An 18,575-nucleotide genomic window follows, 5' to 3' on the forward strand; every position below is an offset into this window, starting at 1 on the left:
CACTGGAATACTGCTTTGGTTCTGGGGGAAGGTTATACATATTCTTAGGCTAAAAGTAAAAGTTTGTACCAATTCTGGTCCATTCGTAAGCAGGAACCCTAGTTTCTACATAAAATCAAACCTTCAGATCTGACTCCACATTAATAGATGGCAAAGTCTAAGGTTGCTCTTCCATTTTGTTCCTGATGGCGATCTCTTGCCTCAATAGCAAATGGGACACACCCTCTGAGTCCACTTTCAACAACAACTGCAGGAATGCCCCACAAGTGCGTTGCTTCTTGTTTACGATGCTTACTTCTGCTATAAAGGATGAATACATAACATCTGTTTTCTAGAATTGCTATTGTGTATAGCGAATCCTTTATAAATAACCATTATTGTAACACCATACATTCTAAGGTCGGGGTAGGCAATCTTAAATAGACCCAAAAGACACGAAGATTCTAGAAGTCATAAGAATTTAAGGCTCAAAATGTCTACTTAATATGGACTTTCTTGAGGCAGTGTTATCTGAAATCTGAGAATGAGTGAGTGTGTGTGTATGTGTGTGTGTGTGTGTGTGTGTTTACTTTCCCCTACACCACGTGGGATTCTGAGTCGATATGAAAACAGCTGACAGCACTAGATAAAGATGATTATAGCAAAGAATTTAATCAATAACCACTTTTATCTCCTCAACACACATTACACCTTTAAAAATTATTTGCACAAATGTTTATTCTTAGCTAGTCTCAGAGTAAATAAGGCCGTGCTGGGTGAAAAGTCAGAAAAACATTAGAGGAGAAGAAGCAGTTCTGAGTGTCAAAAGAAAAATGCTGTGGTCAAGACTGAGGAGTGAATCTTTCCTTGATGATAGGATACCACAGGATCACCACCGGCCACAATAATGTCATTTCTGACATCGATTCTGGAGGCATATGTATCTCATCTCTTTGGAGACATTTCAAGTTAAATCCAAGCACATCATTGATAAAATAGTAAAATGATGTTTCTGATGAAAAATAAATTGTATAATTTAGTACTAAAATGCCTTAGGAAGAAAACCTGAATCTTTAATGACAAATTGTTCAAATCTGTACATATTAATGTCCTTAAACATGTATTAGGAAAGGAAGGATTTTGTTTATTTTAGGAAGTGTTAAATGCTTGAAGAGTCTGGAATAGGGATTGTAAACCATGAAAGGACATTTTTTTTAAGTTTATTTATTTTGAGAGAAAGAGACAGCATGTGTGTGCAAGCAAGCAGGGGAGAGGGGTGGCCAGAGAGTGAGAAAGGGAGAGAGAGAGAAAGAAAGAGAGAGAGAGAGAGAGAGAGAGAGAGAGAATCCCAAGCAGTCTCCATGCTGTCAGCACAGAGCCCAACATGGAGCTCAAAGTCACAATCTGTGAGATCATGATCTGAGCTGAAATCTAGAGTCAGATGCTTATCGACTGAGCCAACCAGGTGCCCTGAAGGGACATTTTTATTTTATTTGTTTTATGTTTGTTTGTTTGTTTGTTTGTTTATTTAGAGAGAGAGAGAGAGGATGAGAATGAGCCGGGAGGGACAGAGACAGAGCGGGGACAGAGGACCCAAAGCAGGCTCTGTGCTGTCAGTGCAGGGCTCAATGTGGGGCTCCAACTCATAAACCACGAGATGATGACCTGAGCCTAAGTCAGACGCTTAATCAACTGAGCCACTGAGACACCCCCCGAAAGGGCAGTTTTAAAAAAGATTATTTTAAAAAGACTTTATTAGCTAGCTAAAACAATAAATACTTCCCCACACATAGTGAAATAAACACATGCATTGTCTTAAGAATATGTGTGTCCTGAACAATCTTGGGGCCCAAGGGAGGGGGTTGAAGTTGGCTGAGGAGCATTCTTTGTCTTTACCATGACAACTACTGGTATTTATTTCAAGGGGATCCTAAAATGGAATTAGCATATTAGCATATTTGTAGGAAAGTCTGTTGATTAGGAAGTGAGAAAATCAGGGTATTCAAGTAACGAACTGTCAATCTGTGTGTGTGTGCGTGTGTGCGTGTGTGTGTGTGTGTTTCTCTCCCAGGCAGCAAGTGTGTGTGTATGTGTGTGTATGCATGTGTGTCTCCTGGAATTTTTTGAGCTAGCAATAGTAGAACCTGTAATCCTGATATTCTGTCAAGATTTATGCTTTTCATCTTCTCTTGTGGTATGAATGACTATTTAAAAAAGTTTTAGCTAGCCCTCAACGGGCCAAGAGCAGAGGAAAGGTGTTATTATCTAAACTTGAGACACTTTAAAGGAAGGACATGCAGACTTGAGCCTAGAGCAGTGGCCATGTCTATGGCCTTGGGACTCAAAAAGAAAGTCATCCACGTGGAAGGTGATTTCTAGAAAAAGAAGACCTTTCCATTCATGAAGCTTCCTTTTAGCGTTGAACCCTAAAGAGTCTCAGTGACCATGAGAGTGTGTGTGTGTGTGTGTGTGTGTGTGTGTGTGCTTAAGGAAGATTGCCGATTTCCTTATAGGGTATCACGTACTTAGGAGGTCATTTAAAAGAACCAAATACTACCCTCTCTAACTAAATAATTGCTCATAAATTTCTAAAATGTATTTTTAAAAGCACGTTTCCCTTTGTGTGAAGTTCGGCTTATTGAACAAAATAAAACTAAGAAACCCACTTGAGGCATTGAATGTTATTATAATTTCAATTCTTCAGTAAACACAGGAATTCTTTTTGATTTCTTTGTTTTTACTTGTACTTAAAAATACTTGTGCCTCTTTAAAATCGGATTAAGAATGAGAGTTAGTCTTTATTTTACATCACCTCGTTAAACCATCATGATTTCATTTTCACTCATTAGGAAACTAAAATCAGAAGTGTTAGTAACCTGTCTGAGCTCAGTAAAGGGTGTAGTCCGCATTCGACCATGGCCTGAGAAGTACACTTGGAAAGCTGTGCCTGCTTGTGCTATATCTCTCTGCAAATTACTCTGACATTATCATGAAATTAACAGTAAAATCAGAATAAGCCAAAGAAGCACATATCCATTATCCCCAATGGAAACCATATACAACCCCAAATCTTTAAAGTAAAAGCATGCAACTCACATGAAATGAACCACCAGTGGTGCTCCCACCCACAGGGCCTAATTTAGTCACTTTCTCCATAGTTCCTTTATGTAGTACTTGATGAATGTTTATTAGTAAGAATTTTTTCTTTCTTTCCTTAAATGGTGGATGAACACCAGGCTTTAAGTAGCACAGTGTGGATGTTGTGTATGTAGCTCAAGCTCTCAGGAAACCGATCAGGGAGACGAAATAAATCCAAAGATAGTGTGGGAGAGAAACTGGAATATGAATTGGAAGCTGGAAGAGGGGCTGCAGAAACGCCTCTGTAGCTTCCTGAAAACCACCAGCACAGGCAAAAGTGTTGTGCCCACATATGTTCTTGGACAGTTAACAGGGGAAATCCATCTTTTCAGGTTACAAACAATAAATAATGGTTTTTAATGGGCTGCAAAGACAGTGATGGCTGTGAGCATATTATCAGTCATAAGATCATGATCACTAAGTGTATCCTGTGCACTTGTACCTGTGCTACCTAATTTATAAACCACAGATCATTCCAGAATTTCTTTTTTCTAAGGTTTATTTATTTATTTTGGGTGGGAGGGGCAGAGAGAGAGGGAAAACCCGCAGAGTCTGACACGGGCGCTTGATCTCACAAACATGAGATCATGACCTGAGCCGAAATCAAGCGTCAGATGCTCAACCGACTGAGCCACCCGGGTGCCTCTACAGAATTTCTTTTTAATAATTAGTGTCACGTTTCACCAAGTCTCTCAAGCTTTTTCAAAAACACTATCAAAAATTAGCAACATTGAAAAGTTTCTATTTTCACACTATGAGGTCATCTAGTGATGATTATAATTATTTTTAGAAATGAAGAAAGAGGAGATCATTACATTATCCCAATTTCATTATTTAGAGGTGGTAGTCAAGAACATGCAGGGGGCGCCTGGTTAGGTCGGTTGAGAGCAGACTTTGGCTTGGGTCATGATTTCACAGTTTGTAAGTTCGAGCCCTGGGTCAGGCTCGCTGCTGTCAGCACAAAGCCCGATTCAGATCCTCTGTTCCCCTCTTCCTCTGCCCCTCCCCCCATCCTCTCTCAAAAATAAATAAAGAGTTAAAAAAAAAAAAGAACATGCAGTATAGATTCTTAAGAGACATCAAGAAATGCCTGTTAGGTTAGAGAACAGTGTAGTTAAGTAAGCAATGTGTATCACATAAACCTCAATTTTGTTATGCCTCATATTTCATCCACTGTACCTGCACATTTTCAGTATGCTACGGACTGAATTGTGCGTCCCTAAAATTCATGTTGAAGCTCTAACCTCCAAGATGAGAGTATTTAGAGACGGAATCTTTAGAAGTAATTAAGTTTGGATGAGCTCATGAGGGAGCCCCCCCACGATGAGATTAGTACCCTGATAAGAAAAGTCCCGAGAGACCTTTCTCTTTCTCTCCCCCTTAGCCATAAGGGGTACAGCAAGAAGATGGCTGTCTGCAAGTCTAACATAGGATCCTCACTGGAAACTGACCCTTCATCTTGGATTTCTAGCCTCCAGAACTCTAATTAATTCCTGTCGTTGAAGCCACCCAGTCTATGGCAGCCTCAGCTAAGACATGGTGTTAGCCAAAGTCCCTACAATCTATTGATAAGTAGCAAGATAAACCCATTTGTTAACGGACTCAAAACCTACAACGACTCTCAGAGGAGATAATATGGAAATGTTGTACATTCAAAAGCTAATATATATTGAGTTATTTATTAGTTACTTATTTTGATACATCACAACGGCACAGAGCCACAAGTCGGGACGCCTGGGTTGTGCCTTAGTATTTTCTCCCAGTTGCCAGGCAACTTGGGAAAGCCTCTTCCCAGCTCGGATGGATCAGTGTCCTTTCCTCGCATAATGATTGGTCTGAAAGATTCCTGAGGCCCCTTCCAGTCTCGGAGCTTGACAACCATGAGTGCACTTTAAATAACGGAAGGCCACTCGCACTCACCGTTCTGCTCTCTCTGTACTCCAGCTGCCAGAAGGTCGGGCTCCCCGAGGCTGATGTCGTTCAGCCGTGTCCCCAGACACTCCATGCAGAGATGTTTGCACCATTCTTCAGCCTCCAGCTCTGAAAATGAGCACACGCCATCAAAGTCAGAGAGCGCTTCACAGGGACGACACGAGAAGGCTATTTCCTGAACCATTTCCCTGGGTAGGTGGGAAGAGTTCAAACTCTGCCTTAAGAAGGCAAAACAAAAGCTATATTCAAGGAGTGAAAAAAAAATCCCCACAGTTATTTCCCATGGGCTGACATGACAACATTATAAAGTGATGTAAATTATTTCAATGTACTTTCTCTTACTTATGAATAACAGTCAGAATATTTATTATCTAGCATATATACATATGTATATATATAAATTTTATTAAAATCTAAGCTAGTTAACATACAGTGCAGTAATGGTTTCAGGAGTAGAATTCAGTGATTCATTAGTTATATATAACCTCCAGGGCTCATCCCAACAAGTGCCTTCCTTAATGTCCATCCCCCATTTAGCCCATTCCCCCACTCTACTCCCCTCCAGCAGCCCTCAAGTTTGTTCTCTGTGTTTAAGAGTCTCTTACGGTTTGCCTCCCTGTCTGTTGTTATCTTATTTTTCCTTCCCTTCCCTTATGTTCACCTGTTTTGTTTCTTAAATTCCACATGTGAGTGAAATCATAGGATATTTATCTTTAAGATTGCTTTAGTTTTTGGAGGGGGAGTACTTAGAAAACTTAATTAAATATAAAATAAAAATATATAAATGAATCTTTGAAAAATGTCAGATTAAAATAAACAAGAAGATGCTTTCCTGAAAGTGACTTAGATCTGCATGGGTTGGAGGTCTGATCCTTCATTCTGAACTGCAATCAATCAAAGATCAGTACAAGAATGTGACAGCTTCTCTTTTGTAAGCATCAAAAATTGTCCATCTTTGAAACAAAAATGGGATAGGATATTCAAAGTAACTTTCCCTTCTGGAAAACTCCAATTTATCTAAGATATTGGTTATCTTCCAACTTCTTCATATTTGCAAGCTTCTTCTTTGCTTGAAACATTAGAACATCTTACACCTACACAGAAGCTTATAGTATCTAACACTTTCACAAACATCAGTGAATTTGATTCTTATATAAGCCCTGTGTGGGTGAGGTGGGTAAGGGTTAGTGTCGCACCTGGGTCCCATATCACTGGTTGGCACCAAGATAGAACTGAAGCCCGGATCTTGTAGATACTATAATATGAAGAACTTGAGAACGGCTATGAGATTTAAGATTTGGGGCCAAGCCCGAGAATCGCTGCGCAGAGATTGGGTGGGAACTTTCCATCGACACCTGCCCGGAGAAATTTCTGACTTTTCCATGTAGCATAAATCTGCACTACAGCAGTTTAATATAGATTGCCTTCAAATCTGTTAGTCTCCGCAGATGACATTCCAACCTTTGCCTTGGCATTTTAAACTCCCCATAAAAAGTTACCTGTGACAGGTTTTCTTGACTCCAGGGGTTTGAATACCAACTGCTGTGCTCAACGGTCAACACCATCAAACCTGGGTGATGTTTCCTTCCTGTGCTTAGTCACTCTGTCTTAGCATCACAAACAGGTTTGATCAATGAGACGTCAGGCCAAATTTGTCATTTAGTTTTAGCTTTATCAAGACCACAAAATATTGTTAGAAAATAAAAAGAGCATGTAGTCTTGCACAGGGTACTGTTCTGATGAAAATAACAGTTCCCATGCTCTAGTCATGAAAGGTGTTTTCTTTTTTTTTTATTTTTTTAAGTGTATTTATTTATTCTGGGAGAAAGAGAGAGAAGACAGGGGGAGGGGCAGAGAGAGAGAGGGAGAGAGAATATCCCAAGCAGGCTCTGCACTGTCAGTGTGGAGCCCGATGTGGGGCTTGAACTCATGAAGCTGTAAGATCATGACCTGACCTGAAATCAAGAGTTGGACGCTTAACCCCCTGAGCCACGCAGACACCCCAGGTGTTTTCTTTACATAAGGTATGCTTTGCATATGTCAGGGACCATCCTCTCAGCAGTTCTACATGCCATCTACTAAGTCACAGAGGAAGTAGATCCTCCTGTGACCCTGACCTCTTGCTCAGGTGGAATTCAGAGGCTGGGTCTTGCTGTTTAGGCATCTCCTCAGGAACCTAGAAAATAATCCTTCCCAGTCACAAGGGCGCTAATAAAAAAAAAGGGCACTTGCTGAGGCTCATAGCTTTCCAAAAACAAAGTTTTTTTTCTAGTGAGGGAATTGCCAGCATTCCTGAAAAAAAAAATTATAGAAGCAGCAACAGCATGTACTGGAAATGATTTTCATCAGACAGATGAGATTTGATTTATAAAGTTTATAAATGTTTTGAAAACTTTTCTAACAACAAACCAAAATCTTAAGCCAATTTCTCTATGTCTCTAGAAATCCTTAACATTTCTGTTAAGGGAGACAATATGACTATTTTCTTTCCCTTTTTACACTTTTATATCTTCAATATATCCCAGGACTCCACAATTTTAATTCATCAGTAAAATCACATGCAATTAACATCGGCATGATTCTACCTGATCCTATCTCTGGTACTCCACAGATGGAGTTGAGGATACCTAGTATGCTGTTTGGGATAAAAATAAAAATGTTAAATATGACAAACACCTTTGTGCCAGTGTTCCCTTTGAATACTAAGTCAGTGCATGCCCAGAGGTTAAAGAAATGTGTTATTCATTTCTGTTAGCTTTTTTTTCTTTGTCCTAGGATTTAATAAGACAAAGAAAACAACCATAGAGTAAAGGGCTTCTATGAAGCTAAAACTCTTCTCTCAAGTAGAACTCAATGTGGCATCTCTGTAAGAACCAGGGAGGTCTTGTAGGACAGAAATGGGAGGCATTCATGGGCTTCTGCCAGCAGGTTAAGATGTCTTTTGTGTCGAATCCTAAGAATTGCAATCCTTCAGCATTTTATTTTATTAAAAAAATTTTTTTTGTAATGTTTATTTTTGAGAGAGAGAGACAGAGTGTGAGCAGGGGAGGGGCAGAGAGAGAGGGAGACACAGAATCTGAAGCAGGTTCCAGGCTCCAAGCTGTCAGCACAGAGCCCAACACGGGGCTTGAACTCACGGACCACGAGATCATGACCTGAGCCAAAGTTGACGCTCAACCAACTGAGCCACCCAGGCACCCCTGCTTCAGCATTTTAATAGTGTAGTAGCATATAGGAGTAGAAACAGTAAAAGTAATAGAGTACATATCACATTAAAAACAACTATAAACCATTTCATAAAGAAAGAGAAACAGACAGAGGGAGAGGGAAGGAGAGAGAGAGAGAGAGAGACACCCTTGAAATTCAGGTATCAGGAAAAGTTCACTTTTTTTTCTAACAGACATTTACTATGAACTCACTAGAAGCCCGGCACCGTGCTGGGGTTGCATGAAAAACACAGTCTCTGTTGTGTGTGATTCTAGAGTCTGGAAGGCGGGGGCAGGGGCATCCAGTACGTGGTGCCCCACAGGGCTGCTGGCTTGGCCCGTAGGACCCAAGAGCCGTGGCAAAGGCTGAGCAACTTGGCAATAATCTGATCAGGGACCTGCAGGGCTAGCACGAAGAAGGGGAGGGCGTGTGTGCATGTCAGTGTGTGTGTCAGTGTGTGTGTGATGGTATATGTGTGAATGTGTGTTTGCCGGTGTGGGGTATCTCTGAGTGCATATCTGTGTGTGTCAGCGGGTGTGAGTCTGTGACTGCATTCGAGTGTGTGTGTTTCACGGTGTTAGTGTGGAGGGGATTTGTGACAGTACATGAGTGTGAAGGTGTGTCAGTGTATGCGTGAGGCTACGTGTCTGCATGTGAGGTTGTGTGCCAGCGCGCGTGTGAGTGTGTGAGGGCATGTGTGAGTGTGTGAACGTGTTTGGGGAGTGTGCTGGAGGAACCGGGCTGGGCTGAGGAGGGTGGCCAGGGGCGGAGATGGAAAGGAGTCTCTGGGCCGTGCGAGTGACATCTGGGACAGCCCTGAGGTCATGCAGTAAACTCTGAGAGACAGCGCTCTGTCGCCTCTCTTCATGCTTTGGTAGTACAGGAGCGCCCCCCAGAGGCATGGGTTCAGTTACCCAAACATGGCTGAGAGCAGAGGGCCCTCCTCTGACATAGCGCCAGAAAGTCAGCAGTGGCTTAGCACCGCGTCCCAACGCCTACGTCGCTCACTGCCATTTTATCATCTCACATCATCACAAGAAGAAGGGCGAATACAGGACAAGGTCCTGGGCGAGAGACCCCATGCCCATGACTTTTATTACAGTATATTGTTATAATGGTTCTACTTTATTATTAGTTATTGTTGTTAATCTTGTAGTGTGCCTAATTTGTAAAGAAAACCTTATCATGGGTATGATTGCACAGGACAAAACACAGTCTAATAGGGTTTGGTTCCATTCCTGGTTTTAGGCATCCACTGGCGTCTTAGACGTACCCGCCCTCCCCCCAATGGATTGTTGGGGGGGGCTACTGTGCTATTTAGTTCAATTAGATCAGCCCCAAACCTTTATCTTAAACGTATTAAGCCTTAGAGTCTGCACACTTGATCTAATAGTTTTGCTCCAGATAAGCTGAATTTAAGTATTATACAAGGCTTTATTATTTTTTTAATCTGTTTTTGATAATCACCTTTCAAATAATTACACTTATACTTTTTATTTGTTTGTCCTTAGGAAAACTATGTATTGACGTCCTTTAATCTTCTACGGTGTGTTAGTTTATTTCATCCCATTATTATTTAACTAGTGTTTTCCTCTGAATTATCTTCCATTTTTTACCGTCCTCTATTTTATTTTTGTGGAACAGAGGCGATTAAATACAAATGCAATAATCTGAACCCACTGCATTTTAAAATATTTATTTTCCCACAGACTCAGGGCCTTTTGTCTTCCGTTTCATCTTCCAAACTTCCACCTGCCCATAGTGTGTAAATAATTAAGTTTCTTTACAAAGGAATAAAGGCACAGAAATGTTTTACAATCTTTTCTATGTTTTCTCTTCATGAGAGAAATGTTTGTTCCAGACAATGTCTTTTTCAGACAGTTTGCAGCTATGCTCACATTTTTAATTCAGGTAAGTAACTTTTCCTCTAGAACTGACACCCAAATCATTTTTTCATTATGATTCATGAAATGGAGATTTCCCATTAGTGAAATGAAATTAGGTAACTTCCAAAAGAAAAAACAGAAAGATGTTTGGGGATAACCAGTCAAATGGAGAAGGGAGACTGAACTAAATGAGTGAGTTATGAGACAAATGAGTTTACTGATGGCAGGGAAAAGATCAGGGAAAGTGCAAAATGGAAATACAGTCAAGGGAGGGTGGCCCTTCCCCGAGTATCTTTCCGTCCCTCTTCCAGAATTTTGGGGACAGAATAGCTGTGTATCCCTTTGAATCAGAAGTGGTCTTACCAAAGCAGACCCTTAATTAATGCCTACTGAATAAATGATTAAGAGTCAGCTTTATTACTTTCCTTAAATTTGAGCCTTAGGATAATGACATGAAAGTTAAATGATCCAAAATAGGCTGTATTTGAAAACAGTGAAAAAATTTCCATCACATATGTGGAAAATGGCCATCAGCCAAAATCATACAGCACTAAACAAAATGAAACTTAAAAATAACACCAAATCAGTTTCATGTTAATTTACTATAAGATGCAAGGCTAGTTTTGTGTGGAAATAATAAACCACTGCACGTAGTTCTCACTGGATTTAGCTTTTGTTAATAATCTTGGAAAAACGTAGGTAAAATAATCCTCATGTCTTTACCAAAACTAGCAATTCTTAAGTATAGCCAGTGCTTATCTTCTGTGCAGATTTGGTGTGATTGGTGGTAAATGTTTTTATATTTATTAAAATTTATTGTAGTTTTTATTATTTTCTTTATTAAAGTCCTTTTTTATTAAAATTTATTGTAGTTTTTATTTTATTTATTAAAGTCTTTTTTTATTTTTTTACACACTTTGGTTGAAAGCGAAGAAAAACGTCTCCCCATGCAGACTTGTGCTTAAGGAATACAAAGATGTCTTGTACTGCTATAGGAAATTTATAGACCTATTAAGATATACAATGCTTTGTTGAGGATTTTCATTCTTGGAAATTGGCACCTACTTGTTACTTAACTGGCCTTGTTGATATTTTATGGACTTTTCCTTTCACTTTTTCTGTAATAGGAAGACAAGAAACCGGTTAAAATCTAAACACTTGTTTCAACAAATACGTGTCTCTGTTTTCAGGTCACAGTAAAGAGCTTGATTCATTGAAGTCAGATTGCTAGGATGGGTTGGTTTCAAGACTGAAGAACCTTCTAGTGTTCTTTTTCTGAGTAGAAACTGCGTGTATTTCCTTTCCCCGGAGGGGCCTCGTTTGCCCCATTCCGCATTCCCTCACACCCAATAATCTTTTAAAACTTGTTTCAAATCTGAGATCCTCAGCTTAGCCCCTTCAGATCCATGTTTGGATTGGGCACCCTTCCTCTATATTTGCACCCTGGACATACTTTCCCCAGAGCCCCTGTATATCATGACTCAACCGTCTGCCTTTCCCAATTAGCATATTTAAGATATTGGAATGTGGGAGACATTGATTCAGTCCCTGTAGATCCTGGCACGACACCTGGGTATGGAAACCAATTAACAAATGTGGAATAAGTAAATAGATGTGATTTGCAGTTAATTCCCAGAAATTTCAGACAGATTCTAGAACCAAATGCAGCAGATAATTTGGGCAGTAGTCATTTGCTGCTTGTTCTGAAGTCTCTATTCATCACCACTTAAGTGAAGATTATAACTTTTGTTATTCACAGCTGGCTAATCTAGATAAAAAAGACATCTTTGATTAGGGAGGAGAAGGGAGAAATACCAAATATGGTTCTCTATTGAACTTCAATAATTCTAAAATATGTCCCACTCAAAATGTGTCTTATTTTATTAGGCTGTCTTTTTCTTTTACTGTATTAGTGGTATTTATGTCAAAATGGCAGTCTTGCATAAAGTCCTCTGATTCTGTATGTGATAAACACTTGATCAAATTTTTAGATTGATCTTAGTAAAGGTCAACTTAGAACCAAAGAAAAGGAATTATTACCTGTTTATTCCATCTTCGATGCACACAATCATAACTTATTTTCCTTCAAATTTTTAAAAGTTTTATTTTATTTTATTATTTACTTTGAGACAAAAAGAGAAAGAGAGTGAGAGAGAGAGAGAGAAAGAGAGAGAGAATGAGCAGAGGAGGGGCAGAGAAAGAGAATCCGAAGCAGGCTCCACAGTGTCAGTGCGGAGCCCGATGCGGAGCTCAAACTTACGAACCGCGAGAACCTGAGCCCAAACCAAGAGTCTGATGCCCAACCGACTGAGCCGCCCAGGTGCTCCTTATTTTCCTTAGTTTAACAGCATTTTGATACATCAGATTTCTGAATTCAGAATAGCTATTTCTCTCCTTTTGTGAACTGGGGGGAGTCAGGTGAGACTTTCAGATGCTACCAAACAGAAAATTGCTCCTGCCTATCCTTCAAAGTTACAAATGACAAATAGTGGCAAATGGCAGAATCACCAAATGGGCTGCTTTTTAGCCTGGCAGGAAGTTGTTGCAAAATGGTTTAATATGGAAGCCAGTAAATGCCATAATTCAGAGAAAATAAGAAAGAACGGAAATTGAGACTCACAAATAGTCTGAAAATGACGATATACCGTGTGCATGTGTGTGTGTGTGTTGTAAAGATGGAAACAGGATGTTAAACATTCCGAGAAAGCAAGATTAGAAAGGACCTTTTGCAGCAACACTGAAGGCCAGCTTAGGAATAAGTGCATTTCTGGGATGGAAAGCCAGCATCAGGATGGAATACTTTCCAATCTGCAGAAATCTTCATGGATACCAAGAGAGTATTCGATGCACACACTTTAAGCTTCTCACAAGAACAATTAGGAAGCAGAGAACTTTTTGAGGGAGAGATGCTGTCGAGAGCTTTCATCGTACTCATGTTCTCATAAGGCCTAAAAATAATTCCCTTCTATGCAACAATCCTGAGGTGTTTGGGAGGGGTAAGCAAAACAAGAAAGAGGAGAGCTATGTGCTAGAAGATGGAAATGTTGCCAGTGCCATGGTTTTCTAAGACTACAGTCTAAACTCACATAGGGATCTAAAACTTTCTATCTACACAGCCAAATTTATTACAAAAGCATTTGGCAATAGCTCATACTGAGTATGGAACTGAATTTGGCCAGTAATCTCAATGAGCCTACAAGTGGAGTCATCCCCAGAGCTTCTAGAAAGGGACACAGCCTTGCTGACACCTTACATTTTGCCAAGTGAGAGTGTGTTGCACTTCTGCTCTTCAGAAATGTAAGATGGTACATTTGTACTGTTTTAAGCTGCTGTGTGTGGTGATTTGTTATGTTAGTCGTTGAACACCAAAACCAATACAAAGTCCAAACAGTCTATTTCTCTCTATTAAGAACACCTTCAAGCAGACAAATTAATTGAACAGGATTTTAGCCATAAAAAATGAGAAATACACACACACACACACACACACATAAATGGAAGGAACACATTGTGATTAAATCTTCTTGAAGCTTAGGAAATTGAGGATTTCTTGATTATTAAAATTGGGGTAAAGAAGTCTCAAGACAGAGAACAGAGATACCACAAGAACTAAGCAAGAAGGCAGCAGGGCAAATCATCAAGAGGGTCCAAGGGAGACTTGGAGCCACCACCAGAGAGAGGAGATCCACTTTGGATCCACAGACGTTGAGAGAGGACTGGGTAGATGGGTACCTGATCTACAGGGAAGGGACGTGAAAGGGTGTGTGAGGTAAGGGAACAGAGGTCACACAGAAGGCAAACATGAGTTCAGGGCACACATTGGGTTGAGAGGGATCAGAGTAATTTTCAGGGACAGTCTTCCAGTTTCACAGCTTTTGAGGAAGAACAAAGGTAAAAGGAAAGAGAAAGTATCGTTTAGCAACTGGGTAGTTAAGAGAAAAAGAAGTTAAGTAGAAAATGTCGGGTCTTATAAGACAAAAAGTTGCCACCACCTCAGAGAACTCACAATGCCTCCTCCTTCACCAAAGCAAACAAGCAAAATCCTTGAAACCTGCCTGGACTAACAGAGAAGAGTTGAATTAAACCAGGACTGTTAAAAAACACCCAGTCCTAAGAACCAGCAAAGGACATACATAAGTCCATGGAGAAGGACTGCGGATTTTGAGACATGAAAATTCACACAAGTTGCAGTCACGTTAGGAAAAGCACCTCTCACCTCACACACAGAAGAAAACCGTGGGTATACACTCCAAAAAAATGGAATATATTCAAACAAGCATTTGTAGCTATAAAAAATCAGCTTGAATTAGAAATTCAAAAACAAAGCATAGAAATGAATAAAAGATAAGAGAAATAAAGAGTGGAATGAATCTAGAAAAGATGTGGAAGAAGCACTAACTCACAGGTGAAAAACAAAAGACAGAGTACTTAAGGGAGAAGAGACTCAAATAAGAATTTAGTTGGAGGTGTTGACCAGAGTTAGAGAATATAACCGTCATAAAGAAAGGGGTAAAAAGAATCAGAGAGAAGTAGGGGCCATGGATAACAGGCAAAGGAACTCCCAGTGTTCCAAGAGAGTGGACACGGGGGTGGGGGGGATGAGGACTGTGTAGATTTAGGACTTATTCATGAGAACCTATGATGTTTGCAAGTTTGCAGAAGTTGGAGTATGAGGGAAAGGGAGAAATTAAAATGAACACAACATTTTTTTTTGCCTATGCAACGGGGAGAATGGAGCTGTCTTCTGGTGAAACAGCGAAGATTGTGGGAGAGGCACATTTGGAAGAAAGCAAGAGCTCAGTTGTAGAAATAAGTTGAGATGCTTATAAGACATAGAAGTGGATAGATGAATGGGTGGCTGGATATACAGCCCCGGCGTTCAGAATGGAGTTCAGATCGGACGTATAAATGTGGACTGAAAAGCATGTAGGTATTACTTAAAGCCACATGCCCATGTGAGACCAACAACTGTCTTGTTTGCATAGACAAAACAAGAAGCCACTTAAGGACTAAGACCTGGGCTCTCCCACGATGAGAGATCTGGGATAAGAGGAGAGAAGGAGGGTTAGAAGTAACAGACATTTAAGGAAGAAGAAATGAAAAATAGCATAATATGCCGAAGCAAGGACAAAAAGGGTTTCAAGAAGCCAAGGACTTTTTAATTTTGTTGTGTTTTTAGCTTTATTGAGGTATAACTGACAAAATTGTAATATATGTAAAGCGTGCAACACGATCTTTTGATATGTGTCTACATTGTGAAAAGATCCCCACAATCAAGTTAATTAATGTATCCATCCTTTTTAATTAATATATTTAATTTTGTGTGTGTGTAAGCACACTGAAGTTCTATTCTGTCAAAGAATTTCAAATATACAATATGGTATTACCAACTATGGTCACCATGCTGTACGTTAGATCCCAGAACTTATTTATCTTGTAACTGAAAATTTGTACCCTTTTAATCAACCTTCTCATTTCTCCCACTCCCCAACCCTTCGCAACCACTGTTCCACTTTATTTCTATGAGAACTTGACTTTTATTTGTTTTTAATTCCACATATAATTATGCCATGTGGTATTTGTCTTTCTTTGTCTGATTTCATTTAGCACAATACCCTCAAAGTTCATGCATGTTGTCACAAATGGCATGATTTGCTTCTTTTTTAAGGCGAAATAATACTCCACTGTGTGTGTGTGTGTGTGTGTGTGTGTGTGTGTGTGTGTGTGACATCTTATTTATCCATTAATCCCTTGATGGACACTTAAGTTTTTTCCATATCTTGGTTATTATGAGTACCATTGCAGTGAACATGGGAGTATAGCTATGTCTTCAAGATCATGATTTCTTTTCCTTTAGATATACAACCAGAAGTGAAATTGCTGGATCATATGGTAGTTCTACTTTTAATGTCTTGAGGAACCTTCATACTGTTTTCCATAGTGGTTGTACCAATTTACATTCCCACCAACAGTGTACAAAGGTTCCCTTTGCTCCACATCCTGGCCAGCCAGCATTTGTTATCTTTTGCCAATTGTATATATGGCCAATCGGTTTTCTACAAAGGTGCCAAAAATATACAATGGGGAAAAGATAGTCTCTTCAATAAATGGTGTTAGGAAAACTGGTTATCCACATGCAAACAATGAAAATGGATCCCGATCTTACACTGCACACAAAATTCAATTCCCAATGGATTCCAATTCCATTGGAATGTAAAGCCTGAGACCATGAAGCACCTAGAAGAAAACATAGAGGGTAAGCTCCTTGACATTGGTTTTGGCAATGATTTTCTGGATTTGACATCAAAAGCACAGGCAACAAAAGATAAATAAACAAGTGGAATTACATCAAACTAAAAAGCTTCTGAACAGCAAACAAAACCATCAACAAGATGAAAAGGTAACCTATGGAATGGGAAAAAAATATTCACCAACCACCTATCCTATAAGGGGTTAATAGCCAAAATATCCAGGGAACTCATACAAATCAAGAGCAGCCAAATAACCCAATCAAAAGATGAGCAAAGGACCTGAAAGGGCATTTTTCCAAAGAAGACATCCTACAAGCCCGTGGGTACATGAAACGGTGCTCCACATCACTTCCCGTAAGAGAAATGCAAGTTAAAACCACAATAAGGTATCACATGGCCAGCTGTTTTAAATACCAGCAAAACTCAAATAAAATGAAGTTTAAAAACTGAGCACAAGATTTACCAATGTGGAGGGCATTGATTACCTTAACAAGAAGCGTTCCTGTTAGACTGATAGAAAAGAATCCTGAATAGGTACAAGAAAAAATAGAAGAGAGGGGACACAGACTGGAGTCAGAGCACAGGTGGATACAGAACTCTATTCACAGGGTTTGGGTTTGTTTTTTTATAAAGGGAAGACGAGAAATGGTGTAGTAGCTGAAGGGGGAAGTGAGATCAAGAATTTTGTTTGATAACTGGTTATAGTGGCATAAAGATAGGGTATTAGTGTTTGTGCAGGTGTGTGAGAAGTTAGTAGTGCTATAGACAAGAGCTCCATGGGGATCAGATTCTGGAGGGAGGAGATGACCTAGCAGTATGAGCTTCTCGTGGTACCTTATGTGACAAGGATAAAGGGCATGTTGACATTAGTCCTGAAGGCTCCATGCTGATAGTATGGTGCACAGATAGTGCTAAAGGGAGACAGGGACGGAAGGTCTTTCTAGGGAGCACAGAATGTGCTTCTGGGCTTCCTGGTAGCTCCTGGTGATGAAGGTGGAGTCTGCAGAAAGATATACTTATTCCCAAATCAGCGAGATACTTCCTCATTACTGCAAAGTAAGGCCTACATATATGGTCTCAGGCTGAGTTCACAGACAGTCTCCTAATCCCTACCGACTGCACACTGCAGAGGGCTGTCTTCTTGATTTTTACAGAAGACTGGGCCATCAGAAGGAAGTTATTTCTTACTCAACCAGTCTAACAAAAGTTGGAGTCTTCTTCGACTTCTGTCATCTAACTCATTCCATACCTTCCATCTCATGCCATACGATCCAATCAAGCAATCAATAACTTTTGATACGTATTATGTGCAAAACACCATTTAATGTCCTGGGGATAAAGTCTCTGTTTCTCTCTGTCTTGCTCACATTCTAGTGCAAATAGTCAACGCAGCAGCAGAAAGGATTAATTTAGGTCGTGACAGAGTCAGGCATTTGTGGTAGCTTTTTTAGCATGGTCAATGCTTTCTTATCTATAGAGATGACATCATCAAATGGAACATTAAAGTATTTCTCACAAATGACTTCTCCCCATTTCCACTGCTACAGTTCTTTGTTTCCTTGTCACTGCTGGACTAAGATAAAAGCTTCTTCATGGGCCTTCTTATAGCAATCATGTCCACATCTAATCCATATGATACACTTGGGTACATTTAACAGATGCTATCATTCTATTTCCCATCTTAAGTCTCTTCATACTTCCTAATATTTATGTATTTTATTACCCTATCTTTTTTGGAGTATGGAAAACAGCATTCTAACATGTTTCCATTGTCTCCAGCTGCTCCCTCTGTAACAATTATTAGTGCTAGTCAACAAAGTCTTTCGTTCTTTTCCCTTGGGGCTTATGGTATGATGGCACCTCCTTGCATTGACACCTGGTTTAGTCGTTGGTTTGGCCAATGAATTGTGAGTAGATATTCCTTGTGACATTACTGTACGAAAGTTGTAAGAGCTAGGTGTACAATTCTTTGTTTTCTTCCCACTGATGCAATGATATAAAAGCAAGTAACAAAACAGGGCTTGCACAAGTCTAGCTTCCTGATGTGCATGATTAACAGAGCCATTCTACAGATCCACAGGGTAAGTGGAAAAAGGTTTAAAGGCGAAGGCGCTAAGATTTGGGGATTGCTATGGCTGCATACCTCACATTTCCTAATTTTAAAAAAAAAAGAAAGAAAGAA

General features: G+C 39.8%; 1 protein-coding gene across 1 annotated transcript in view; it reads right to left on the minus strand.

The window, feature by feature from the left end:
• DOK6 (docking protein 6) overlaps positions 1-18,575 on the minus strand; it is a 361,914-nt gene that overhangs the window by 150,459 nt on the left and 192,880 nt on the right. Inside the window, exon 4 of the mRNA XM_047086483.1 lies at positions 5,038-5,157. Coding sequence (XP_046942439.1) covers positions 5,038-5,157 — 120 coding nt within the window. The remainder of the gene's footprint in view (positions 1-5,037; positions 5,158-18,575) is intronic.

Source organism: Lynx rufus, unplaced genomic scaffold (assembly GCF_022079265.1).
Source record: "Lynx rufus isolate CCGP_SWC_20201006 ecotype Redwood Valley unplaced genomic scaffold, mLynRuf1.p SCAF_20, whole genome shotgun sequence".
Classification (NCBI taxonomy): Eukaryota; Metazoa; Chordata; class Mammalia; order Carnivora; family Felidae; genus Lynx; species Lynx rufus.